The sequence below is a fragment of the Thunnus maccoyii genome, chromosome 9 (genome assembly GCF_910596095.1).
Source record: "Thunnus maccoyii chromosome 9, fThuMac1.1, whole genome shotgun sequence".
NCBI lineage: Eukaryota > Metazoa > Chordata > Actinopteri > Scombriformes > Scombridae > Thunnus > Thunnus maccoyii.
In genome coordinates, this window is record NC_056541.1 from 26,427,783 (window position 1) to 26,455,470 (window position 27,688).

At 42.3% G+C, this 27,688-nt stretch overlaps 1 protein-coding gene across 9 annotated transcripts in view; it reads right to left on the reverse strand.

Annotated features, from left to right (window-relative positions):
• The window catches only part of rimbp2b (RIMS binding protein 2b), a 79,961-nt gene that overhangs the window by 948 nt on the left and 51,325 nt on the right, over nucleotides 1-27,688 (reverse strand). The window contains exons 7-28 of one of the 9 annotated variants that reach the window (XM_042422392.1): nucleotides 26,565-26,687; nucleotides 25,061-25,165; nucleotides 23,044-23,094; nucleotides 22,523-22,543; nucleotides 20,582-20,786; nucleotides 19,490-19,638; nucleotides 18,746-18,825; nucleotides 17,950-18,059; nucleotides 16,998-17,870; nucleotides 13,836-13,987; nucleotides 12,642-13,295; nucleotides 12,168-12,317; nucleotides 11,650-11,811; nucleotides 9,280-10,056; nucleotides 8,020-8,128; nucleotides 7,405-7,530; nucleotides 5,858-6,039; nucleotides 5,541-5,709; nucleotides 5,305-5,367; nucleotides 4,911-5,014; nucleotides 3,400-3,471; nucleotides 1,954-2,088 (exon numbers count right to left, since the gene is read on the reverse strand). In XM_042422392.1, the coding sequence (XP_042278326.1) occupies nucleotides 1,954-2,088; nucleotides 3,400-3,471; nucleotides 4,911-5,014; nucleotides 5,305-5,367; nucleotides 5,541-5,709; nucleotides 5,858-6,039; nucleotides 7,405-7,530; nucleotides 8,020-8,128; nucleotides 9,280-10,056; nucleotides 11,650-11,811; nucleotides 12,168-12,317; nucleotides 12,642-13,295; nucleotides 13,836-13,987; nucleotides 16,998-17,870; nucleotides 17,950-18,059; nucleotides 18,746-18,825; nucleotides 19,490-19,638; nucleotides 20,582-20,786; nucleotides 22,523-22,543; nucleotides 23,044-23,094; nucleotides 25,061-25,165; nucleotides 26,565-26,687 (4,572 nt within the window). Of the gene's footprint in view, nucleotides 1-1,953; nucleotides 2,089-3,399; nucleotides 3,472-4,910; nucleotides 5,015-5,304; nucleotides 5,368-5,540; nucleotides 5,710-5,857; nucleotides 6,040-7,404; nucleotides 7,531-8,019; nucleotides 8,129-9,279; nucleotides 10,057-11,649; nucleotides 11,812-12,167; nucleotides 12,318-12,641; nucleotides 13,296-13,835; nucleotides 14,009-16,982; nucleotides 17,871-17,949; nucleotides 18,060-18,745; nucleotides 18,826-19,489; nucleotides 19,639-20,581; nucleotides 20,787-22,522; nucleotides 22,544-23,043; nucleotides 23,095-25,060; nucleotides 25,166-26,564; nucleotides 26,688-27,688 lie in introns of all 9 variants that reach the window. The other 8 variants (XM_042422388.1, XM_042422387.1, XM_042422389.1 and 5 more) reach the window with 8 other exon arrangements.

A 27,688-nucleotide genomic window follows, 5' to 3' on the forward strand; every position in this document is an offset into this window, starting at 1 on the left:
TTTTATTATGCTGAGTTTAAAGCGAGACTACGGTATGTAGCGTCTGAGAGAAGAAATAAAACATTCCTCTGTTCACAAGCTGAATTAATAAGAAACAAAACACACTGTTGCTCAATTCAATACACCAGAGGGTTTTGCTGCTACAGCCTTTCTTGGACTGGTATGGACAGTAGCTTGTGGTGGCTAATGTTAGAAAACTTTAGGTAAATATTGCTGTATGCGGGACATTACTGAGTCAGTTCACTGACTCGTCTCAACTTGTCCTACTGTTACAGTAGCTTATTATATAGCCATTATAACCACAATGTCCACAGTTCAGCAAAAACATTACCTAGTCTCACTTTAAATCAGTAACTCTTAGTTGGCAATTTTGTTGACCTTGCTTCACAAAATTGGTGCTGATTTGAACTGATTTTTGTCATTTCACGATCCTCAAAATGAGGAAAAACGTATTTTCTTACAGTTTCACAGTATTCCTTACATACAGAGAAAAAGTGTATCAGACAGAAACATTAACAAGGGTCCTAAATTTGGCTGGAGCAAAAAAAGCCAACTGACGTTAGAAATACTAAACCAAATGAACAAAATGTTGACACTTTTCTTTGGGTTTTTGCATAGAATTGGGAGGTTTTCTGTAATTCTTTACAGGATGCAGCATGTCATACTGCACTGAAAGTAGTCTAAATGTTAGCAGTGCTGTTTTTAATAATAGAGGGTAATTGTGCAACACTGGCCTTTTAGCTTACCATGAGTTACAGCAGGAGACTTATTTCAGGAGACGGACATTGTCATGTACAACACTCAGAGAAACAACTGAAGATACCATACTTTCTTGTCTAATGCATTGGCTGGGGTTACTGTCTCCTATCAACAAACAGCACTGAGTGTTTTGGTGAAACAAAGATTCCTAAAAACTACCTACAGGTATAGCAGCACTAAAGGAATGTCATATAAAGTATACATGTTGCATACCAGAAACTAAGGGTACCCATGTCATCTGCATTAGACGAGGGGAGCGTAATCTTGGTATCCTCAGTTGCTCACTTACGTGACGGAAACAGAGCCTTTAAGGTGTGAAATGAACACTCTTCTTCTGTTTTGCCAAGCGGGTGAGGAAAAGAAATAAAAAAATATGGTGATGGCATTTCAATAGTTTGCACTATGACAATGGCAAATCAGAACACAAGGAAAGAAATATCTGATGACACCTATTAATATTTAAACAATTGCATTATTTGTTAAACACAAAAATAACATCACATATTTACATTTTTTTAAATAATTACTTCTGAAATTATTCTCTGATGGCAACATAGGCTAAGTGACCTACTTTACAAGAAAGCAATATACAAAACAAGGCGTTCAGGAGCAGATACAAAAGTTGTACTACACTAGACTTATCTTTATATAAAATGTTCAGGAATTCATGCATCTGGACTATAGAACATGCTGAGCTACAGACTACATAGTTCATCTTTCAGTACATCAAAACTATTTACTCTATTAGAAATGATTTGAGATCATACACATAATATATTCATAAATCATCTGTTAGAATGCTAAATATGCATGTGCAAAAAGTGTTAACTGCTGTTTTTCCAAGACATGACAGAACAAGTAAAAAGTTACAGGAGCTTCTCCCCCCTCCATTTTACTCTCATTGAGAATGCTTTATGAATACAATATATCCATGTATTATACAATGCAGACCCCCCCACCCTTTTCACAGCAGTAAACATGAAAAATAAAAGTACCTCTGTCAAGTATTAGTCTTTAAGTTTTTCATATTTTTTTTCATAGATCTTAGACATCTATTTATTTACAGCATAAGTCAGAAATCCCATTGTACCAATGAGACACACACACACGCACAGACACGAAACTAAAGGAGATAGAGGGAACTGAAAAGAGTAAATGGATGACAGAGGGCTAGTACTGCGAAGGAGCATGTACCCTTTTGGTCTTTATCCGTGCTGGAGTGTCCTGGGGGTATCGAGATGGTGAGTCAGTGAGAAAAACCTCTACATCATCAGGCACTTCTTCTAGAAAGTTGGAAGGAACAAGTCCTTTGTGTCCATTGAGCTCGCCCTGAGGAACACACAAGGACAGTGAGACTCTGTCTGCCATATTTAAATTGAAATGTTGCCCTCCAGTTGAACAAGTTGTCCTAATACTTTGAGAAGGCACCTCACGCTTTGAGAAGTTTCAAATGAAAGCTGCAATAGAGTTAAGAAGTGGGAGGATCTGCTGGTTCTGGAGGTATTTTCCACATTGTAATTATTTTTAATGATGGCTATAAAGCTGCTATAATTCATTTTATATTAACAATGAATCAAATGACTGTGTGAAAGGATCCGCTCGTAGTGATGAATCTACAGATAATTATCACCTGCCCCATGCGGTTTGTCTTTGCTCTATGAAGCTCTTTCAGCCCATTGTCTTGGTGTTCCAACCCTAAAAGGGATAGTTTGTATTTTTTGAGGTGGGGTGCCAACCGAAATCTACTGCAGGTAATACACTGACTATGGATAAATGCCTCATACAACCCTACTTGAAAAAATGCGAACTATCCCTTTAACCTTACTGTTTTGATTCACTCACAGCTCTCATCAGCAGCTTGCTAAAATCCTCTGATAAACATACTATACCCTACCTGTCCAGCACCAAACAAACAGCAGACAGACAAAATAATCGACTTGCTGGTGAACATAGAGGAGCTTGTAGCAGCTAAAGAAGCAGATATTTCCCTAAGGAGTTTATGGAGACCAAAAACAGAGTCTAATGAATGCTAACTGTTGAACTGTTTCTGTTGGAAGTTTAAATAAGCAACTGTTTCCTTACAAGCCTGTTGTATCAACTTAAAAGCAGGGATGCGTGAACCTGATGCACTAGTATGAGTATCATTGCTGATACTGGCCAAATTAAGTGGAATCGGCCTAAAAACAGTTTATTTGTGAATATGCTGTCAACAGTCTTTTAAACTCTGATTAGATGTTTCACACTAAAATCCTCCTTAGAAATCATAGTTTACTTTTCTCCATGAATGGTTTTCTGCACAAGCTATACACCTTTGATTTTTTATCAAAGAACCATATTTTTCTAAGATATTTCCTCTTCTTTTGAACTGATTATTAAAAGTGATAATTTCATGTTCATCCAAGCTATGGAAGTGTTCCAACTGTGAGTTGCCTACAATTGTCTAAGTACAAAATTAAAGAGGCTTTTAAATCCAGAACCACTGTGAAATAATTCTTCCCACCCCACAACTCTATGGGTAAGTTTGTACAGATGTGTTTTTACGTAAAACTATGTTTAATACAACTGTAAGCATGCACTGTGAATGGTAATAACAGGTTCAAAAGAACAGAATTGTTGGAAATAGAAATGTTTAGTACTTACATAGTAAAAGCCATCTTCATCTATTTCTCCAAAAACTGTGATGACATCACCGGCACAGAAAGTCAGTTCGGCCTGTCAAAGAAGAAAAGAGCCTTGAGATTCATTTGGCCTGTTGTACTTTTCTTGTTGTTTACAGCTGTTTACAGGGTGCAGAAGACTTTCCAAAACATCAAATTTACTGGGGTTTGATGAGTTTGAAATGCTGTGCTTCCTTCTCCAAATCAATGTGATGCATCTTAAACACGAGTGTCAATTCAGTCTCAGCAGACGGACTGTTGCAACTGTAAATGCATCAAATGTTGGAACTTTGAAGACAGGATTGCAACACATTGGGCACATCTCTCCTATGGGATTCTTGAGAACACACAAACCAAACATAGCATATGTACAGTATGTAGGAGACAGGTCGACACAAAGACCAAACCGAGGAGGGGAGATGCTAGCTCAGGCAATGCATGAGGGGCTGTATTCATAACCACCAGGGACAGAGGGCCGAGGCCCGTTATCCGAAGCCCACCTCCTCCCTCGCACTCCAACAAACGGGGGGGAGGAAACACACACAGAGCAGACAGTACCATACCCTCCTCACCCTCACTCACCTCCTCATTCAGTCTGTTGCCCTCATACTGTGTCGGTGGCAGTGCCAATAGAAAGTTGAGAGTAAGTGAAACCGGGTGGGGGTGGGGTTGGGGGGTGGAGGGGAGGGGGCAAAAAAACAGCACGGGAAAGTACGTTCAATCCTCGCTTACACAATGCCAACTGTAACTCCTCATTCAGTCTGTTACCCTTATACTGTGTCGGTGACAGTGCCAAATGAAAGTTGAGAGTAAGTACGTAAGTGAAACCGGGTGGAGGGGGTGTGGGGGGAAAAAAACAGCACGGTAAAGTACTTTCAATCCTTGCTTACACAAGTTACAAACTAACTCCTCATTCAAGTTCACCTGTGCACACACTGCCCTGAATCGAACTGAAAGGAATCAGGTGACATTCTGGGAAATTTGCTTTCTTGCCAAGAGTAAAATGAGAAAACTGTAATGTTTGTTTGTTAAAATATGAAGCTACAGGTAGGAGACTGATAAACCCTTATAAACATGATATCTGTTGATAATCATGATATTTGTTTAATCCACATGAAAACCGAAGTGTAGAAACTCCCAATTTGTGGTTTTACAATGGTGTTATGTGCTGGACTGTTGCTAGCCAGGCTAGCTATTTCCCAATGTTACCACTCTGTCTCTAGGCTGTAGCTTCATATCCAATGGACAGGCATGAAAATTGGTATCGATCTTCTCATGTAACTCTCAGCAAAAGAGCAAATAAGCACATTTCTCAAAATGTTGAACTAATTCTAAGCTTACAAATTACATAGAAAATAGAAAGTCCTCACTGTAGTGCCTGTGCACCTCAAAATGTTTTGTGCTTTGACTGCTTTTATGCATTTATTACATAATGATGGTGACAAAATGGTCAAGACAAAGTGGATAGCTGGAGCTTATACAGGAGGACAGTACCTCTACATCAACGTTAGGGGAGCTCTCTCGTGGGTCATAGTCATACAGGGCCACCATTCTCCTCGTTGACATCGGGTGTTGACGCCCACTCCGCCTGTTCCTCTCTTGATGAGGAGAAGGGATCAAAAAATAGACATAAGAAAAGAGTAATCATTGGGAATAATGTAAAAAACACTAAAGGATGTGATGACCAATGTCGCTACATAATAGCCTTGCAAGTTCAATGATCTTTGTGACCTGTGATCGTCTGGCTTGCATGTTCATGGTCGCGGATTGTAAAATACCAAGGGACATTAGCTACAAATAGTTTACAGACAGGGAAAGGATAGTGTGGAGTGAAAAAAAGCAGGGAAGATGAAGCAGAGAGCAGAAGGAAATCTCACTGGACACAGACCTCTCTTGGACTTTCGGGACCTGCGATTTATTGAGCGGCCATCTTTGAAACGGTCGCAGTTCACTTCACAGGAAAGCAGAAAAAAACATAATTAAGTGGGAAAGAGTTGAGGAAAGGAGAAATGTGTCAGTAAGAAAACAATTCAGTAGAGAATAAAGTTGGTCAGATAGACACAGATAGGGAATAAAAGGGCAAAGTAAAAAAAGGAAGTTGAGGGTAGGAAAATGATGTCTCACCTAACTTCTCCACAGGAGTGTTGAGTGGCAGGAAGCCCTGTTTGAGGAGCTGGCCCATCATCTCGTCATCCTCTGTTTGGATCTCGGAGACCATGTTACAAGGGATCAGGCCAACTCGGTCTCGGATTTCAGCTCTGTAGAAGCCATCCGTGTCTTTATTCCCAAACACCTAAAGGGACAACAAAGAGTCAGGGGAAGGACAGAAACCAGAAAACCTGCAACGATTGGCAAAGATTCTTCTTTTCTAGTTTATTTTTTAAGTCCATATCTAACATCCATCTGTATGTCTTAGTTGCGTCAAAGAGTCGAGCCACCACCTTGATGATCTGGCCCTCCTTGAAAGGCAGCTCCTCATCAGCAGCATCAGGGTTGGGAGACATGGACAGGGGGTCATAGTCAAACAGAGCCACAAACACACGGGTCATCTCCTCCAGCTCCGATTCCTCATAGTACTCCGGGGAGCGCCGTCCCCGCCCGTGCCTGCGTTCGCCATAGCCGTCTGAAACATAGAGGAGGCCTCTGCTGCTACTACCAGCCTTATACAGCCACGCTGGCTGTAGAGGCAATGAGAGCAGAAGATGTCTCTTTGTTAGAGCTGACAGGGGAGAGGGTGATGAGATGCATGTGTGAAAAAAGAGCCAGAGATCGAATGAAATAATTGCACTTGTAGTTTTAATCGGTTTTGCTTTGAAAACGATATTGTCGTTGTGTTCACGCACTAGAAGCAATGAATGCTTTTACAATAGGCTCAGTCGTCATAGGACAGTAGGGTTCTTCGTTCACACATCTCTGCTTGCTGGGCGTGACAGTCACTAAACATCATAGAACACGGCACAACACAACACAGACAGGAAACACATGTCAAGCAGCTTTTGGGTGCAAGGGAAACTGAATGACTGTGCACATCAGGAGGAAACAAATAACACTGCACTATTGTTCATTGCTGTTTCACTGCCTTATCTCACAGAGGCTGATTAACATGCATGCTTTCCCGGGATCGGACACAATGAGGAGAGCATTCCTACATCAAATGCAGGTGTAATGTCATGCTTTTAGGCCACATCTGGAAACAATGTGCAACGAAAAAAGGGGCACGTTCCCGAGGGAGATAACACATCAAATGCCCCAGCAGTTCTTGGTAACGTAGATATCAGGGACAGTGAGGGGGACGGGATGAACCTGATATCAGTCCCCCATGCTTCTTATGGATCACCATGTTAAATGTTTCAATGGCAGAAAGTAGTAAGTCTGAATAGTGACTCAGGCGTATCGTGGCAAGCAACTGAAAATATGCTTTTTGGAAGGTAAAATGTGCTTTAACAGTGTAAAACTTGTGTTTGATTGTGATGGCAGCAGAGTTAATGAATGTGCAACCAAGTAATACCAACAAGGCAAGAATGCACTAACTCATCCAGTAATGTATCTTTCCTTCTCACTGTATTGTAAGCGGGTCATGCAAAAATTAAGGCGACTGGCCCGGAAAGGTGGGAGAAGGAAAAGAGGAGGTGGTGGAGAAGCTAAGGAATAGGAGGGTGGGCTAAGTTGCTGTGGAGTGGAAGAGTGGTCTGGATATGAAGTGGTGAATGGGAAGAGTGGGTGGGTTGGGGTTTCTTGGGATTGAAGGCGTAGGAGTACATACAGGGAAGGGATTTTCATTCTCCAGCAACGGGAAAAGTGGCCAGTCTTGTCTTCCCCCGTCAGCTTATTTCAGCTAAGCTAAGCTAAGCTAAACAAAAGCAGCTAACTGTCCAGCAAAGAACAAAGACCACCATTGATATCACTGCATGTGTTCAAGAACGATTCTTGGCCTTTTCTGGCATTGTCAAGGTGAATTGTCATCTTGGAGAGAAGCTGCACCACATACCATATTGATCCTCTGAGGACATAGATCGCCATATCCTTCGCCGAGCTACACTGCCATAGTAAACATCCTCCTTGACGGGTGAGAGGTTCCCCTCACTCCCCTCACTGTTACTGTCCATGGTGATCTCTACAGAAGACACCAATCACAACGTTACGGTCAGAGATCCCCCGCACACACACTCTGCTCTACCCCATGGCCCATTCAATCATGCTGAGACAGTAGGATGATGAGGTTGCCCTGAGGTGGGGGGTGTACAAGGCAACAGGTTTCACTCTGGAGTCACTGGGTGTAAAACAGCAATGCTTGCACTGTTGTGGGGAGGTCAAATTGGGTGGTCATGTAAAACATGTTAACCCACAGTAAACACAGGCATAGGGGATAACTTTCCTGCAAAACTGCATGTGAACATTTGGCGAATCCAGCTCATGGGGATGGACAGCTACAGGGTGTGCAAACACCCCACAAAAAAAGGGTCTATGTGGTTGTTTAAGCTCTATGGAAGAGATGTACAGCTCGGCTCACATGGGTAAGGGATACACATGGTATAAATAGCACAAACATCAGTGGCCCTGCAGGTGGGGATGAGGCGTCTCCTCATGTGGTGACCTCACTAACCAATGGATGGGATGGGCCTTCGCTGAGGGGGGGTGCCGATGTGAACCGGCCTCCTCCCTGAGTGGTCCAGGCGATCAGCACTTCCATGTGACGGCGAGTTCCCAATGATCTTTAGAGTAAAAAACAACAAACAAGAGGTTAGAACAATACACTGCCTGCATTGTGAGGACAACTAAACATTTAAAATCATTTAAAAGAATCCCACAATCCTGTTAAAACAACTAAAACACCATAAGAGCAAATGATTGGCTTCCATTTGTACTTAGGGAGGCAAAATAATAGTAAAAAAAAAATCCATAAAACAATAAAGAAACCCAATAAACCATCAAAACAAGTAAATCAAACCAACCCCCAACACAACAACATGGACTGGGGGTTAGGGAGGGTCAGATGCTTAGCTAAAGACCATTTGTTTGGTTTGTTTTGTTCTGTGCATGTCAGCTCCTTGATGAGAAAAGGAAGCAAATGATGACACAAATGACATAAACGATGAATAAAGAATAGAAAGAAAGAGCAGATGAGAAGGAGAGTTCAAGTGGAAGGCTGAGTGTGAGAGAGAGAATGGACAAAGATGTGGTTAGCTGAGCAAAGCCATTACAGCCTCAGCCTGGGGCTTGTTATTATCAAAACATTTAATAAATGAGAAATGATGATGAACAAGAGAATTTTTTTTTGCTGAAACAAGTAAAAGAGACAATCAAAGAGATGATGGACTAAATGAGTCACCACAGGCTGGAAAAGACTTAACCTTTGTATGTGAAGCAATGAGAGGTAAGAGATGCTGAAACAGAGCTCCAAGCACAAGGCGGAGCTATATGGATGCAGCTCTACAGGGCGAGACATGAAGAACGACATATGAAACCGGCAGCTGGCAGGGAGAAGGCAAGGGAGAAGACAGGGGCAGCACATCCCCATGCATTGCACAGAGAAACTGCTGCAGCTGAGCTGCTGCTTTTCTTTAAATGGAACCTTTCCCCTCAAAGACATGAGAAGTCAAAACTTAGTTAAATGGCCTTTAGGTAATTAAAAGCTTTACTTTAAAAATCCACCTGACATTCGAAGTACAAGCAAAGTAATTCACACAAAATAAAACATCAAATCAGACCAACCATGAACGTGTGATAACTTGTCATCAAATTAAAAACAAAATGCCAAATGAAAGGAAGGGGGATAATCATAAAGAAAAACAGACAACATTAAGAAAACAGAATGGCTGCAGCTTGCTGATGGAAAGTACAGCAGAAAGTCTGAATCACACACCAGCGGCTGGTCCCGGTTGAGCCTGGACAAAGACTGGGCCCTAGCCTCCCTGTGGGGACTGTAATAGACCCTGTCCAGCTCGTTCAGCCTGCCCTCGCTCAGGGCCCCCTCCCTGGAGTAGTTTCGTGGCCTGGCCTCCCGAACAGGCCCAAAGTGCTCCCTGTTCCTAAAGTCACCCGTGTGTACTGACTTGGCTGCAGTCACTGGGACGTCAGAGAACTCCTCCTCCACGCTGCACTGGCGAGTTAGAGTTCTTTTACGGCCCATAGCCAGCGCCCGCCTTTCTACTGGGCCTTCACAGTGGATGATGCGCACAGGCCGCATGGGGCTCCCGTGCGTATAGTACCCTCTATGACCCCGGCCTAGAGAGCCTTCTTCCTCACTGCCACAGTCTAAACCGCTGTCAGGACTCTTGGTGTTCTGGCGGTTGGGTCGTATCAAGCCGCGGTCCTCTGCACTGTAGCAGTAGCGGCTGTCAGAGAAGCGAGGGAAGGAGCGCTGGCGCTGCAGATGGCGGGAGTTCTTGCTGGGGGTGAGATGGTTGTGCATGTGGGTGTCTGGGGGGTACATCCTCCGCTGAGTGTGTGGCGTTCCCGGTCGCCCGCCATCTTCGAAGCACAGGCGCTGACCCATGCTGTCCACACTGTCCGACTCCTCCTCAGCCACCTCAGGGATGCTGTGAAGACGCTTGCTTCGGAGTGACTTCTGCTTCACCACCTCCCTCTGGAGGTCCCAGCAGTCTCTTTCCTCAGCAAGGTCCTGACGCTTGTAATACGCCTTCAGTCATGACCAGGAGGCAATGTTCCCCATTTTTACAGTTCAGTTAGTCAGTTCAATTCAAAAGGTTCAGTTTAGATTTTTTTGAAGGGGAGGGGGGTTGAAAAGTTTTTCGAAGGTTTTAGAACAGGCAGGAAACAACACAGTATGTGAATAGAATAAATGGGGGGGGAAGACAAAATAAAGACAGAATTAGTTATTTGTGGCAATGTAGCAAGACATGCAGTCTCATTCCGTGAGGAGGAAATGGCATGCTCTGAGCAGGAATCTGGCTAAAATATGGAGCGATAACTGATAAACTGAGCATGGGCACAGAGGTTAATTGTGAAACAGGGAATTCCGCTCGTGAGAAATGAGAAATATCCAAATGAAAGTTTTGTCGGTGACAGGCAGTGTTAGTGCAACTGGTGAGGGTTAAATCAAAACATCAGTGCAGATGAAAACAATAAATGAATCTTTAAGAAGCCAGAAATTAACAATGTGAAGCTTGAATGAGCAGAAGAACCAATTACTAAGGATATATTAGGACACTTCTTGGCAACAATTTCACATTTTGCAACATACGCAGAACTTCCATCTATGTGCTCACAGGAAACAATAGCCAAAGCAAATTCATCTTTAACTATTCCACCCTGAGCAATACCTAATTCAAGCTTTTATATCATTACTATACATGCTTCAAAATACTAATGTTTTTACAGAAATATAAAGGGGAGTAGATGATGTGCAACAGTTATATACAAATATATGGTGATGACAAAAAGGAGATGCAGCATTGGTGTATTTAAAGTAAATACAAAGTAAATACACCAATGAATAGACCTCAGGAACACAACATTACTGCACAGGGAAATTTGCAGTGATTTTGTATTGACTTCTGATAGCAGGTCTACTACAATACAGAGGACCAATCAGCCACTTAACAGTACCTCTCACTCTCATAACAGATTGGCTTTACATCCACACATCCTCACTAACAGACCAAATGAAGACAGAATCATGTACTGACAATGTCAACATCTACATTGACAATAGAGAAAGTAAACATTAGGACATGACAGACATAAACAAAAGTGAATATTTCCATTTAAGTACTCACTTAAATGAGATTCCCATGTGCACTTAATATGCCATGACCCTTTGATACAGTAAATTTAATTTGAATATCACATTCTAATATTTGATTTTAACTTGTAACACTCCTTCGGTGCAGTATAAAGAGCATTGAAATACAATACAAACCAGAAAATAACATTATGCTTCTAATTTACAGGTTTCCCCTCTCGCATGCCGTACAGGTATGTATACACAGCCATTCCTGTGAGCTTAGCCCTGAATGAATAAAGCAAGTGCTGGAGGGGCGGGGTGGAGGAAAAGGTTAGGGAGGGGAGGCTGATTCAGCTAACACAAGGCAGCTCAGCCGGGCAAAGCCACGATGGGCCTGCTTGTAGAGCCTGTGAGAGAGAGTAGGAACCTCTGCAGATGGCATGACCTTCCCTCCCTTCCTCCATCCCTCCATCTCCCCTCCCTCTCTTTCCCGCCTTCCTCTTTCCTCCCCCTGGCCACTACGGGCTGAAGGTGTGCGGTAGGTACCTTTAGAGTGTTGTGAGAGTTGATGCTGCGCCTGCGCCCCTCCTCCAGTTGCATCTCAGAGTAGAGATCTTCCTCGTCCTCCTCCATGATGTCGGACAAGTCTGAACCCCGGCTGCTCTCTGTGTGGTACTCCTCGCTGTGGCTGTAGTGGTGGTGATGGTGCTGAGAGAAAACAAGAGGGAGTTAAAGGCAGCAGAGTGTGGCCTCGAGTACATAGTTTTATTTTATCTTTTCGTCCTGGGAACATCTTTGACACTGTCATGTCTGATTTTTCTTGTAGCTTTCAGTATGGATAAATAAGCTAATAGTTGATTTCCAGTCAAACCCAAAAAGTGACGCTCTCAAAAGTGTGTGTGTGTTTGTGTTGGTCAAAACTCCCTTACAGCTACACTATGTGCACTGAAATGTTGAAGTTCCACTGATATGATTTTGCCCATGTATTACCGCTGACTCCTTAGAAACAAGTGATGCGCGCACTGACTGGCTGAGCACAGCTTGTTGTGTTTTGTGGAAAGTACCTGTCTGCCCAGCTCCGAGCCTCTGAGGAACTCATCCACCGAGGCTCCTCTCCTCCTGGCATGCGGGGAGTCGTAGCCGTCCTCCTCCTCGTCAGAGTTGAGCGGATGCAGGGTGTTACCACGCTCACTGAAGATGTTCCTGTTCTCAACCTGATAAGAGACATGTATTTATGTTAGAATCGTAAAGGGGTCTGAATATGTTTGTGTAATATTTCTACAAATCCAATTTTCTGCAAACCAAGTGAAAAAATGGATATTTAAATTAATTCACAGTATGTATTTTCCACTTTTTGCCAATGTAGTTTTGTTTTCTAGAGACAAACAGTTATATCCTGAAACCAATAAATGTTGTGTTGATGGTTTTAAAAGGTATCAGATTTTCATATATAAGTGAAATGATCTTATTATCCTGACAGACACTTTCACTGTGAAAAATTATGTCGAGATGAGTAATGCTTTTTAATTCCTACGCACCCTGTTGCCTTCAGCGAACACTCTCTGGGCAGCTTCCCTGGCCATGGCCTTGGCGATGGTGTTGGGGATGGGGACTCCCTGAGGCTGCGGCAGGATCCTCTGAGGAGAGGGCGATCGCCGTGGCTGGAAGTGCGGTGGCTCCAGGTTGGGTCCGCGCATGGGAGGCAGCGGAGAGGGGGAGCGCTCCCAGGGCTTGCCTGGCCGCAGGCCCACCTCGTGCTCTTTGGTTTCTGGCTCTCTGGCACTTACGAGCGGTTTGGACTTGGGCATGGGGTGGCGCTGGAAATGAGGCTGGGGAAGAGGAGGTGGGTGGCAGACGGGCTGCGAGTGCGGCTGTGCATGGGGCAGCGTGTGGGGCTGTGCTCGAGGCAGAGGCTGCACCTGGGGCTGAGGGTGATTCGGGGGGTACGTAGATGGGTAAGGAGGATGGGTTTGTGTGTGTGCTGGGTGGGGCATAGGGTGGGGAGGTGCGGTGGTTCGGTGGGAGAGGCGTGGAGAGCCCAAGAGATTGTGCGGGATGATGGCCACTGGTGAGTCCTGGGACTCTCCTTGTGTTGATAACGTCCTTACAATGATTTCCCTGGCCTCCAGACACTGAATCCTGTTTAACTCCACCGTCACATAGTCTGCTGTGGGGTACAAGACCTCTGCTATCTGCATTCACAAAGGAACCAGACAGTCCTTACCAAAGGGCTATTCAGAATGTCAGCATGCACAAACACTTATTCTGTAACCCTACATCTACATTCACTCGTTGCTCTCATACCTATTAGCTGTAGATGAATACCTGTTTTCCTTAAAAACTATCATGACAGACAGATTCATAGTCTTGGAGCTCTAACACATAAAATGAACATGTTTAAACTTTTAACTATGGCTCCCACTTCAGGCCTGTTAGAAAATGGTCAAATATTAATTTGTGGCAAACGCAATGACTCTCTGTGGAAATGGGATGTGGTGACGTAGCACAGTGGAGCCTTTTAAAAACTCTCTAAGTGAATTTATGTTTAATTCTCGTCCCTGGGGGCTGGATATCAATGTTATTTCATTTCTCCAGGAGATGGCAATAGAGCACTGCTCACAGAAGTCACCACTGAGGATGGCAAAGACAACCTTTTTTTTTTTTTTTTTTTTTTTAAAGACCTGTATTGCAAGACTTACAGAAAAATGAGTTGTTTTTTGACATTTTGGTACCTTTTGTCCCTTTGTGCAAACAGCATAGCCAATCACGCTGGCCCCATTGGAGGTCCCTGCAGGCGTCAGAGGCGGCGGCTTCCATCTGACCTGCAGGACCCCGGGCGTCTGACCACACTGGACCTGCACCTCCTGGGGAGGGAGAGGGGGCCCTGGGGAGCACAATACACACACTGAATAAGGAGAGAAAGAAAGAGTGGCTGAACAGTGGCTGAACCATTTCTGCCTATTTGATCAAAAAATAATGTGCTGACCTCAGTACAAAGCACATTCAATAACCTTTTCACAGTGGTATGGAATGAGGATATTCTCATGCGGTGGGAACTGTACTATATATCTTAAAGTATACAGCTTAACCTGGGGGTATCAACACAAATTGTATTTCAAACGCAATGTATACTAAAAGGAATAACTTTAATACTATCTGGCAGAAAATGAATTTAAATTTATAACATTTCTACAAGCATTTCCACTTTTACTGCAATGAACAGCTGGTATGTGCTGTGATACAATGAGACAGTGACAGCTGATTGTAGCATTCACTCTATTTAAATATTGCAAATTTGCAGGATGATTTTGTTATATTTTCGCTCATCTCTGTGCAGATTCACGGTGCGTGTCCCGAGGTTCATTCATATGCATACTGGGCGCAGTCAATAACGTTGGTTGAAAAAGCCACGTTTGCCAACATTCAGCCATCACTGTATGTACAGCAATATCCTGTTGCCAGATTCTCGCTGATAATATTCTATGGAGCATAAAAAAAAAAAAAAAAACAACAAAAAAAAAAAACACAGTTTGCTTTTTCCACAATCTGTCCGTGCTGCCTGCATACTAAACAACATACCCATCTGTGCAGTGCTGCTGCTCCCCTGCAGTCACACAGTGAGAGAGGCTGAGCAGATGCAGTCAGCAGTATCTCCGAGCTGCAATGTACAGCTGTGCACGTCTGAGAATTTGCATCAAATGCGATCTTAATCATATTTCTACGCCGTCCGTCAGCAGACAACACACAGAGTCTTGGAACAGCAGCGGTGACTGTTTGGAGATTTCCTTGTGTCATATTTAAAATATGCCCATCATAAAAAAAAGGACTCTGAGGACTGAAATGAGTGTTTAAATGAATATTTCAGTGCAGCTGCTTTTATTAATACTGGACACAAATGGCAAACAGGACAGGCAGGAAAGTGGGGGCTGCCCCGTAGTGAGTAATCTTAATAAAAATGTATCGCTAGGAACTAATGAAGTCGCTTGTATGAAGAAAGCATGCAGAGTGTGAAAGCCTAATATAGAGCCTCCAGACACTGTCCTCCTTATTGACAACAGTCGTCCACCACAGATACTGAGACTATTTCAGACGCCTCTAATTAACATGTTCAATAGATGGATCATTTAATGAACTCTCAGCATGTGAGCTCGTCAGCTGCCAACAGAAAATGTCAATTCAAACTTCAGCCTCACTCCCTCTCTGTCCTCCCCCTCCCTCTCTCTCTATCTATCTGTCTTCCCTTCATTCCCTCTCTTTCACCCTTTTTTCTATTCATTATTCTATCATTTCTCTGCAGTGTCCTGTTTTTCTGTAATTTTAGAACTGCTGCCCTCAACGATACATGTGTCAGTTATATTTTATCTGCCAAACTACGCTGTATCTATACACTGTCTACCACAAGAATGACTCTCATTACATTCTCACTTTAAAAGATTTCCAATAGCAGGAGAGTCAGGCTGCAAGACCCAAGTTAGCGCTGGCAACAGCGGAGCATCAACGAGCCCCCTCATGGGAGGTCAACGCTCACTATTTACACTAATTTGGCTTCGAAAGACTCTTGTTTCCAGAGTTATGTAGCTCTATTCTGCGAATGCTTCTTGGATGTTTTTCTCACTGCACTTGTCTTTTTTTTGGGGTTTTTTGTTTCTACCATGCGTGTCTCTTATCGCAGTCATACACACAAATCCTTCGGGGCAATCTAAAAGTGGCTGAGGAAAAAAAAAAAGAAAATGGCTGAGATGTTTGTCAGGTTTGTAAATGTAATGGGCCTAGAGCGTGTCGCTGGGTAAATAAATAGATTGCTGTGTGGGATGTAAATTATCAGATGGCTTTCATTGTGGATTATCAGATGACTTTGAGACAGAACAGAATATTAGACTACAAGAGTGGCAATCAGATTGGGGAGGGGGGGAACTAGAGAACAACACTGCCTCTTTATCATAAATACAACTTTAACCGAAAATGTACATGTCTGGCTATATAAACAGACACTACTACTAAAAGTCACTGAATTGCTGTCAAGGACATAATTTCCTCTGGGGAAGGGGGCGGCTTGTCCTCCTCACTTTTTTATTCCACATACTTTTCCAGTTTCGGATTGAAACTCACTAAAATCTCTCTAAACAGCGTCATCTGACTGTCCAGCTCTCAATATCCAGATGAGAGACCCTCTGAGTTCTTGATACACTCATCAGAGTCATCTTCAGTTATTACAGTGAGCTCACAGCAATTACCTTTTACCACTTAGAATTATATAATTATGCTTACACCAGCAGAAAGTGCTGTGAAGTTCTTTTTGCCCTGGGTTTTGCTTCTCAGGCAACATACAGCCTGTACTATGTTATTGGTGGAGGTTGATGGAGCAGTATGCAGCCTAAGAGGAAGACTGCAGACACTACTAAGGGCCGAAAAAAGTATGTCATCTTGACTGCACGTTTTTCGGGGAAAAAAGCAATTTAATCTCTGTTTTCATTTACAATTGATATTTTCTATATCTTAAAAAAAGATGATAGAATTGAATATCAATCATCAAAGATAAGGCAACAACACATAGTGCTCATTGCAGTAAAGATGGAAATACAACATTTTTTATCATAAAATCGAAGTCTCTATAAAGGAAACTAAATGCGATTATAGCATTAGTGCATTAATAATACAGCAATTTACATAGAATTTTCCACTGATACCATTATTAAGGAAAGCACAATAACCAATTAAATTATAATTTGTATTTTTACTGGATTGATATAAATGCATATGAGGGAAATAGTATCAACCTTTTTTTGGTTGAAGAACATCTGACTTTATTGTGTGCCCTCCAACCAACACCCTTTCTTACTGTGTTAAATTGAACAGATAAAAGTCAAAATGTGACTAACGTTTTGGAGGCTGACCTGCAGGCTGAGTGCAGAACTCCACAGAGATTTCCCTCTTCTCCCTCTGGTCCATCGGAAGCTGCCAAGGCACCTGATGCGGCTGTGCCACAACCTTCACCTTGTAAACCGTCATGGGCTTCAAGTTTAAAAACTTGTACTTGTAGCCCCCAGCCTTGACCATGTCGTACTCTGCACCGTTGAGGAAGATGGTGTGACTGTAGTTGCTGTTGCTGGGCATCCAAGAGAGCTCAGCAGACGCCTGTGTGATGCTGTCCACACGCAGGTAGTAAGGTGCCACCACCACGTCCTTTCCCACGAGCAGAGTGCACCGTAGCTCATCTGACGGGCCCCGGTCTGTGATGCTCTGCACCGAGATCCGGTAGGTGTTTGTGGCTAGATTGAGCTTCTCAATAAGAGACTTTGTCCTGCCCCCGTAGGGGACACTCATGCGCACCTCCTTATCTACCAAGACATTGTAGCCACTGATGGAGCCCCAGCCAGGTGGGACCACAGGAGGATCCCAGCCAATAATCACACTCTTGGCCAGTTGTTTAATCAGGTTGATGCGGCGGGGATAAGGCACAATGTCTTCACCGACCTCGTCAATGCTGACATCCAAAGTTCCTGTCCCATTGCTGGAGGAGCCCAGGAGGTCCATGCCCAAGCTGCTGGTGCTTAGACAGTCTAGTTTACTGTCCGACAGCAGGCTGCTTATGCCTGTCCCAATTCCCGTGCTGACCCCCAGTCTCTGAGTCCCCAGGCTACTGTGGTTGAGGTAGCCAGGTTCTTTAGCCACTGTGTCCCTGTGTTGGACGGAGGGTGTCTCCTCATCTTGGACAAAATCCACAAAATTGGAGGGGACAAGCCCCCGCTGTCCATCCAGCAGCTCTCCTGAGAAATTAAAGGGAGAAGAGATAGTTGGCAATGTGGTGATATTTGAAGAAGAGAGAAATGATAAGGGATGCCAGACCTTCGTAAAAGCCATCCTCATCCATTGTTCCGTAAACGTAGAGGTACTTCCCTGCCACCAGGGGGAGCTCTGCCTCAGGATGCTCATTCGGCCCGTCATAAGGATTGTAACTACAGCAAAAAAAACATGAACGATTTGGCTGTCAGCGTTATATTTTACACACATTTTTAAAAAAAATATTATATTTAATTTTTTATGTCAAACACTGCCATTCCCTAATATGTATATCAAGGAAAAAACTATGTGCTGCTTTGAAAATATTAAGTTTGTATCAATGGCTTTTTATTTATTTACTTAGGTTTTTTAAGTAAGAGAGAGAGCTGAGGACCATGTGGGTTGAAAGCTCTGGCCCTGTTTCACACATTTGTGCTCTGAGGATTCCAATTATTTTTTGTGCTGACAGGTAATTTTCTTTAGATATGGAAACACTGAATCATCTTTAAGACCACAACTTAACGCTCTGTGAGAGAAAGCAAATAATCTCAGCAAGACCTGTCCATCACTTGTCTACACTGAGCAGCCAGTTAATTTTAAAGAGGTATTTCAGGATTTTTGGCCACCTCTCTTGTTGACCATTGCCCTCTCTTGGGACATTCAACTGTTTCACTTTGATTTGGGGGGTTTCGGCATTGTTAGCACAAGGCTCCTGGTAGCACTTACTATGCATTTAAGCCACTTAATATATTTCTAAAGTGAGAACACTATAAATCTAATAAAAATGATGGAAATAGAGCTTGATGCTATGCTGTGAACAGTGGGTGAATAATACAATGTGTTTATTATATAGGATACACACCTGTACCGCGCAATGCACAGACGAACCTTTCCTGTGAACCTTGGTTTAGACCTGGTGGTTGAGCTGAGTTCTTTGTCCATCTAGAGAAGGCAAATAAAGCAAAAATATCTCATTTTCAACATCAAATGCTTCTTCTCTGTCTTTTCATTTGGACCTTCACCTTACATTAAGAAAACCAGAGAAGTAAGCTTTCTAAGTTTAAATGATCTTGTGGAGGAAGAGGCTACTGAACTCATTTGAACGTTTTGTATAAAAATGCCAAGATGTTAAGAGACAAAGTGCAAAAGTGCAGGTAGTGAACTAGGGTATCACTAGTTTTCTAAAAAAAAAAAAAAAAGAAATACAAAATTCATATTTCATTTGTTTCAATTTGTCATCTCCTGCACACTAAAAATATTTTGCACCAGTCGTCAGTCTCAAATATTCAGCTTGAATGGGTAAAACCAGGAGGCGTCATGCATTACTGCTGGGTGGATTTTCTCTTGTTCAACCCAAACACATTACTTAGATTAAAATGAAGCAGCTTTTTTTTCCAAAATTGTTACAAAGGATTTTATTTAGGTAAACAGGGCAGCATAAAGCATCATTACACAGTTCAGATAGTCTTGCCTTACGCAGCTTCAAGTTTATTACAACCCATTTTGCTCTATATACACAATTACTCTAAGGGTGTCATACAAAGTGTAAATGGAGAAATGTGCCAAGCGGGAGCCATGTGAGATACAAACGGACACTATCAGATACCTCAGAGAGGAAAGCCCGTGCTGGGCTGCTGGCTCGACTGCGAGTGAGGAATGTTGGCTTGACAGAGAGGAGCTCGGGTTTGTCTGCACTGATCTGGAGTGGTCGAATGAACTCAGATATCAAAGATCTGCTGGTTGGAGCCTCATTGCCTGCGGAACAAACAAAGCTTCTTGTCAAATCCTCACATGAGAATATAACAGAACTAATAGACAAATAAAAATCATATTAGGAGTTAAGAGTTCCTCAACTAAAACACCAAATATTTCCAATTCAGAAAGAGATAAAGAGGAGAAAAAAACATACTTGACATTCATATATTAAGCAATCTACACTGCTTCAAAAACCATAAAAACACTTGAAACTTTCAGATACTGTATAACTGATGCATGCTGTAGAATATTTTAATCATTTGAAAGGTTCCTCTATTTGAATAAATGTATTTTTACAAACGTATATATTAAGCAGGCATAATTTACGTACATATCTTACAGTACTATATTCTGCAGTCTGTAATTATTTGTAACCATAAGAAATAAATTAAAACGTCATACTGTAGCAAGAGCTGAACAATACATACTACTGTAATTAATGAAGCATTTGTGTATTTTCAAAAACAAACAGAGAACAAGTTTTGCCAGCTAAAGGCTATTTCTCACTATGATTGATTATTTCATTAACAGTTAGTGTTTACTACAATTTCAGTCAGAAACCTTGCCTCTCAGACCTCTAATTTCTGCTGTGGTGTTTTCACCTGATTATAAGTTACCAACACCATCACAGCAAACTGACTCCTCTCCCAATAGCCCCCGCATGACAGTAATTACGCATTTATTCAATTGCACAACTCCTTGCTAACAGTGGGCTACTGTACATCAAGTAAAATGCTCTTTTATTTGTTAAATTATGTTTATTCAGTCCGAAATGAGATCTCAGCCACTTGAAAATGTGACTCCTTATATTATGTAACACTTGTCTTACATTAATATTTATGGTTTGTTTGCTATATTCTTATACTGAATGCCCTGAACATACTGTAAAATGATATTATGGTAAAAATTCAAATGATCAGCATCAATTAGAACCAATACGCACCTTTTCCTATGGGGGCAGCCAGTCCATTAAGGAGCTGGGATAGGGATTTGTTGGGTGACCCAGGAGATTCACATAAAGTTAAGGGTTCAGTGCTGAGGATATCAAACTTCCCAGCCTGGAGCCGGAACTTCTCCAGCTCTTTTGACAGGAGGTTGAACTGTTCACTCTGAGTCCGACATTTCTCCTCCAGCTCGCGGACTTTGGCCTGATGAAGGTGAGGGAGGAGAGTAACGGAGAGAGGAGTGAGAGAGACAGACAGACAGACAGACAGATAGGGAGAGACAGGATGAGGGAAACAAAGGAAAACAACAGAAGAGAAAATAAGAAAACCACAGGATGCAGGACTCAGTATTCTGCACACAAAAATACACAAGCACACACATATGTACAGTAGGTACGTATATGATGCTATACGTCAACTGTCTACACACAAATAGAATATGGAATGAGATTTACTGTAGGGTGTGGATCAGTCATCACAGAGAAAAACATCCTGAAATTAACGTAGATACTACTGACAGTTCACTATATAAAACACATGCACGTCTACAGCTAATACTAATAACTGTGCAACTAAAGAAGCTCCGACGCAGTATGCATACCCAAACCACACCGTGTTTTCAGAGCAGGAAACTTCTACAGTAACACTGTAAAACATACTTGTTTGGGCAGGTGTAATGGAAATTCCAGGTGCTAGAGCAGGATTTCTTCACTTGAATAATGGTTTGTCAACTCCTCAATCTGAACCAGAGATACTCTGAAGGTCACTGCAGCTACCATGGAATTTTTTTTTTTTAACACCGCCCAACACAGAGTAATGCAATGCCGCTACTACAGTACTTTCTATGCTGCTCTGTTAAAACACTTCCATGCACATGTTGCTTCACATAAACATGCTGTTAGCAAAGGAGCGACGGAGGAATTCCTGCATTCGTCAACTAGAGTTAGTGTATTAACACAAAGAGGAATTAGTTGTAATAGCATCATACGGCTCTGTATCGTACGACGAGTAAAACACATGCTGGATAACATGTAGTACATGCAATGAAAAAGGATCACATTCATCACTGTTTGGCTATGTGATCCTTTGATAATAAATTACAGTGTTATGTATAGTCAGAAAACTACTGTAAATTGTATGTAATCAACATACAAATATAATACCTAATATCTATGTAATCTAGATGAAAGACTTAAAAGCATTTAACTCTACCTACAATAAAAAAAAACTTTTCAGTGCAATTTGTTGATAAAACTGACAAAATACATTTCCTGCATTCATTTATTCTTGTCTGGTGCTTTAATTGTTATGTATGTAAAAAATATGTTTTTATTTAACAACTTTAGAAAATCTATAAAGTTACATTTGCACACGGCACCGTGTTGATGGGCTTTGATTATGTGGAATTGGCCCCAGGCAGGCAGCTGTCTGTAATTGAAGTCGATGCATATTGTAGAAACTGTATTTTATGAGTCGAATCTTTTCATCAATTGTTCAGCAAGTGTAGCTGAATTTTTCTTTATGATCAAATGAGAGACCTCCACTTTATGCTGTCAGTCACGTTCAAGCCTGTCAAAAAGGCCTCCCACTCATGAGTTTGCTTCGATGGAAAATGGAAACAGAGCTGAGTGGGTAGTAAAGCCCGATGAAAGATCGGTCTGAAGCAGCTCTGAATAGCTCTGAAAACCAAAAAGCAAAGGCTTCACATCAGATTAGCTCTTAATTGATGTATGCTTCATGTTACCTTTTGAGTATCATTTGTATATTTATTATCTTCATCCTCAATACAAGACTTAGATCGGGATGAATAATTCTGTTTGCAATGCGGCGTTACATCATCTTACCTCCAGTACATAGGGGTACTGTACACCCTATTGACTATACTGGGAAAGGTGTAAAAATAAATATCAAGTAAATAAATAAAAACAATTCTGAAATACCTGCATGCTGTCCAAGTGGTTCTGTATAAGCATAAACACACACCCATACAGTGAAAAGAGATGTAGGAAAGAAATAAAGCACAATTACACATGTGATCACTCATACACATCTTGAAAGAAAAGCACTCTTTAAACTACCCTCTGCTTTGACACTCGCGCACATGAATCACTTTACTACAATGCTAATAGAAAGATGAAGTAATAGAAAGATAATGAGCATGTGTGATTCAGGCTATTTACACAACTCTGTTCTGTTTAAAAGTGTACTGCATAAGTCAATTTAACAGTATTGTGAGAGGAAATTCATACATTCAGCCAAGGATTTATATTTTGATGCATGAAAACTTTTAAAAAAAAGAGCACAGTGGGGTCAAAAACAGCAGGAAATGGCTTTAGGTATACATAGGTCTGCCCCGGGGGCTGACTAGTCTGTTTTCTTCCAGCAGCAGCCACATAAACACACTCACCCCATCCCCCTACCCCCCCCACCCCCACCCCAGCCCCAGAGTCCAGACGCTCACCTCTAACAGATGGACAGCGCCTTCATGTTCCTTTTTAGCCTCAACCTGAGCCTGGGAAACACAGGGTGCAGTGCTTCAGTTCAGTTTCATTTATGTCGCAGTTTAGTTGCAGTTTAAAATACCAAAGAAAGGGTGAAAACGGTTGAAAAGAAAGCCACTGTTTTTGTTTGCACTCCTCTGATGTTTTGAAACTTATCAGCAAATTCTTTCTTTTCCTTGTATTTAATACTCCCAGTGCCTTGGTCTTTGCAGAAGTATATTCTTGCTTTACCACAGACAGCACAAGGAACAACGTTGCAGCTTTTCTTACACCATTTTCACCATTTACTGTATATTTTATGGTTTTTTTTTCAGCCTAACAATTATGGGCATGCAAGACAGTTCATACAGTATAATCGAGAATGCATTTATAAGTTAGTTTAGTACACTCACCTGAGGAGAAAAGAGCATTTGCCTGAGAGCCTCTAAACCAAGACCCCCACATGTTTAGATTTTATTGTTATATCTGGCACACAAATGTATCATTTCCTTCCCATCTTGATTTCCCCCACTCTTTTATTTTAGAGAAATAATTTAGTTTTCTAGAAAAGTTGAAAGAGGCTCTTAATTCACATTTGTAAATGCAACGTTTAGCTGAAACATTTAAGCCAACAGCACTTAATGACCGACAGCACTCTACAAGCAGATAACAGTGTTCTCCAGCAAATACGATGTCAAACGGCATTCCTCTACAAAAAATGTAGAGCAGTATAACGGGTACGAGGGGGAAGAAAGGAAGAGACAAGGTGCTCGGCCTTGGAGTATATACGTTTTTTTCTTTCCTCAGTATTCTCAAACTCAGCTGGAATCTGATTTACTGTATGTAAACTGACATTGCAATCCCACAGACCTCGTACTTCCACTGAAACCAGTGCTAACATATATTTGTGGCTGCAGTACATTGCAGTGCAGGTCTCTTTATATAGTGGTAACTTCAAGTAAATTGTCAGAGAAACAGTGTTTCCTGCATTATTTTTGACTAAGGTTCTCTGCAAACAAAAATGATCTTAAACAAAATTTATGTTCCATCAATAATAAATTAATAAATCTAGTGCATTCAAGGGGAATAAGGTTTGTGCATTATAGAACAACTCAACTGTATGGAAACATAGCATAATAATTTTTCTTTTGGGAACTAGGAACATCTGTTGAGAAAAACAAGTGTTCCACATGAATATGAAGAGCATCTGTGGACTTTACAATTTCATAAATCTACTTTGCAGGCAATTAATTTAGGAGAATGCAGAGAGCAGCCAGTGTCTGAAGTAAGATAAGGCAGTAATGAGCTTCTGCTAATGAGAGAAAAAGCTGAGAACCCTGCCTGTGAAAGGCTGACTGTGAAGTTAGAGCAACACTGCAGCAACAGCAACACTGGGGTACACACACAAACTGTTTTTGGAGAAGGCATTGGTGACAATTCTTATCACGTTCACACTATCAGCAATCTCAGACATTGCCGGGCTTGCTTTGACATTACAGTCAGCTCCAGCGCACAGAGGAGGAAGCCCGACCATCAAATGGCCTCGGCCAGCATTTTTTGTTTGAGCAAGCCTCTAAAAAGTGTCATATCTACTCTGGGATTTGAATGTTTGATTTGCTCGCTTGTAACAAACAAGAGGAGTGTTCCTGAAAAGTTGAGCACTCAGGGTTTGGAGAGTGATAGACAGCTGAAGGATGGGGTTAAGTGGATCCAATCCAATCCAATCCACTTTATTTATACAGCACGATGGATAGCTCTAGTAGTGCCAGTGATGAAAATGTTGAGAAAGGTGAGTGCCACAGCCTATGGAGAGTGCTACTCTCTGCTGTGCTCTTAATAATAAAGTCTTTGAGTTGACTTTCACCTTTGTTGGACTTGTATGTATCGCACCGGTGCCCGACAAAAAGCTCTTTGACCCGTGACACAGGCACAGGCTTGGCAAACAAGAAAGCCTGACCCTCTGGTGCTGTTAGTGTTATGTAACCTGAGTTCCCTTACCTTCTGAAGAAGGTCAATCTCCTGCTGCTTTGCATTGAGTACAGCCAAGGCCTGCTCATGCTCCAACTCTAGCTGCTGCCTCCGCTCCGCAGCCTCGCGCATATGCTGTCCGCAGGGGGTGCAGGGGTGGAGAGCCGGGGAGGGAGGATTGTGGGGTGGGGGGGCATAAAGAGGGCTGCTGTTAGTGGAACTAAAATCCAACGGCACGGAGCCAACACAAAATGCATCTCCAGTCTTCTACTCCACATTCAAGAGACAACACAGGTGTTACATGTGCACACACACATCACACACACAGAGGCTGGTTAACAGTGTACTGACCTTTAAACCCTTTAAAGAAAGACATAAACTATGCCACAGCAAATGCCATGTGGCAACAGTTTATGTCAAATGATCTACGGCAGAGATCAGGTCAAATTTTGCACAAAAGGTGCTTATGGATGAGGACTAGAGATGCTTTGCTGTGTGAACAAAAAAAACTACATCAATCCACAGTCAGGTTTGCTGCCCCCTTTAGGTAACATAATACCTGTTAGAAGTCTTGTTACTGGGACTGTTTGAAAAGCTGTCCTCAGCGATGTTGTCTTTGCATGATCAATACAGGGTTTTAAGTTACATGAAAAGGGTGAGCAAACTCTGCAGCGTGCTCACTTATCTGTGGTCATCCATAACAACAAAAGAAGCCATACAATACAAGGGACTGAATGCTTGGCTCTTCATAACACAATATGCCTGTGTCATCCAGTCACATCACTGTTCCCACTATATGTGAATATTTGCGACACTGTAAGGTGAAAGAAGCAAATGACATTTTCATGCCAATAAAAATTAAGGTCTAGGATAGGTAATGTCATCGAACTTGTAGGTGACATTATCATCGCGAGGGGTGACCCAGTTTCTCTATCGTCTCTTCCTCCCCCTCCTGACGTCATCAAGCCAAACTCTTTGTCCTGCCTCATGCAAAAAATCACATTCCACAGTGCTGTGGTCTTATAGCCAGGTGACCATTCGTATGTCTGGTAAGCAGCCCACGGATAAAGGGAAAGATAAGCACAGCCACTGAGGTGGACAGAAAGCATTCAGAATGGGACTGAACAGGACTGCTCCCTAACAGATAGACGTAGCAGTGATACCTTATAATTCTAGCAGGGGGGAGTGGGGAAGGTGGGAAGGGACAGACCAGGGAGGGTGGGAAAACATGAAAGGGTGGAATAGGAAGGGAAGGGGAAGGGCAGACTGCTCCAAGCTTCTACTCTTTCACAGCTCCTGGTCAGACCTCCCAACACGACACTGGAAGGCAACAGACATGTCAGGGACATTAGACAGTATAGCGGAAGATAACCAGATGGAGGCAGTGTAGCACAGGTAGGGGAAGGGCACTGGCAAAGGGTTAGGCTCCGTAAAAACACCTGAATTAGGGTCCCGGGATAGACGAACTACCAGAAATGCACACAGTACTGACAGGAAGTGGGGTCATGCCTGCCCTTGGAGCCGGGTTCCTCACCTTGAGCACCTGCTCTAGGTTCTCCAGTTTGCCTTGGAGCTGGTTCCTCTCCCACAGGGCTAAATCTCTCTCCTGCGTCACAGCACCAAGGGTCTCTTTGAGCTGGGCATACTCAGACTTCACCTGTGCAGACAGAACATGCAAGGAGCAAAGAGCCTGAGTTTGAGAGTGTAGCTTCTCTACTGTTTGTTTTCCTTGGGTCAAAACCAGGGTGTTTCATCAGTAGTATTTTTAATGTGGTTTCCACACCGCTACCCAATATCTATCCAGTGTCTGTCTTATGATAACTGGGACAATTTTTAGCTTTTTTAGGAATATTGGCATGTCCATGTCTTTCTTTGTAGGTATGAGAGGTCACTCCCTAATTCCACTGTTTTAGGTCTCCTGCGCTGCCCATTTTTTCAAATTCTTCAACTTTAATCACAAGTTTAATGAGCCAAAACTCTAAAATTTCCACCCCTAAGTGTGATAAAATGGTGAGATATGGAGTTCACCCTACAAACCTGAAGAGAATGTGGGCACAGAAAATGGATAAATGGATATATTTACTGCTACCTTTCTCTTTATAACAAGCTGTTATGTTTTGTTTTGGATCTACCTTAGTGTATGTGTTCTTTTGCTGTTTAAAGATATTAAAGGTGCTCTGTGGAGTTTTTCTAGTAAACAAAGTTCAGTTTACATTCAGTGTTTTTCACCAAAAGGAACAGTGTGTTTCTTTAAGGCCAAACAAATGTCTTGAATGCATTTTCTAACCTATAAAACATTTGCAAAGCTGAGCAAAACACAAAAATTTAAACTTGCATTGTTTACATGCAGTCTTCTTCTTCCCTGCATTTGCTTGTGTCTTGCTACTTTGCTTGGCACATTATTGCTGCCTGTCAATCAGTGGAATATTATGACACCATTAGCAGGAATATGTATTGCATCATGTGTGTCCTTGTGAATTTGTGTTATCAAAACATTGGTCCATAGCACTACTAGCAGTCAAAGCTACAAAGAGTACCTTTAAGGCTGGCTCAAAATCTGTGCCACCATTACCCAATAAGACCATGTTAGCAATGATAAAACCCGTTTCATGAGCTTTACATTAAATGCATCACTGCCGACTATAATTGCAACAGTGT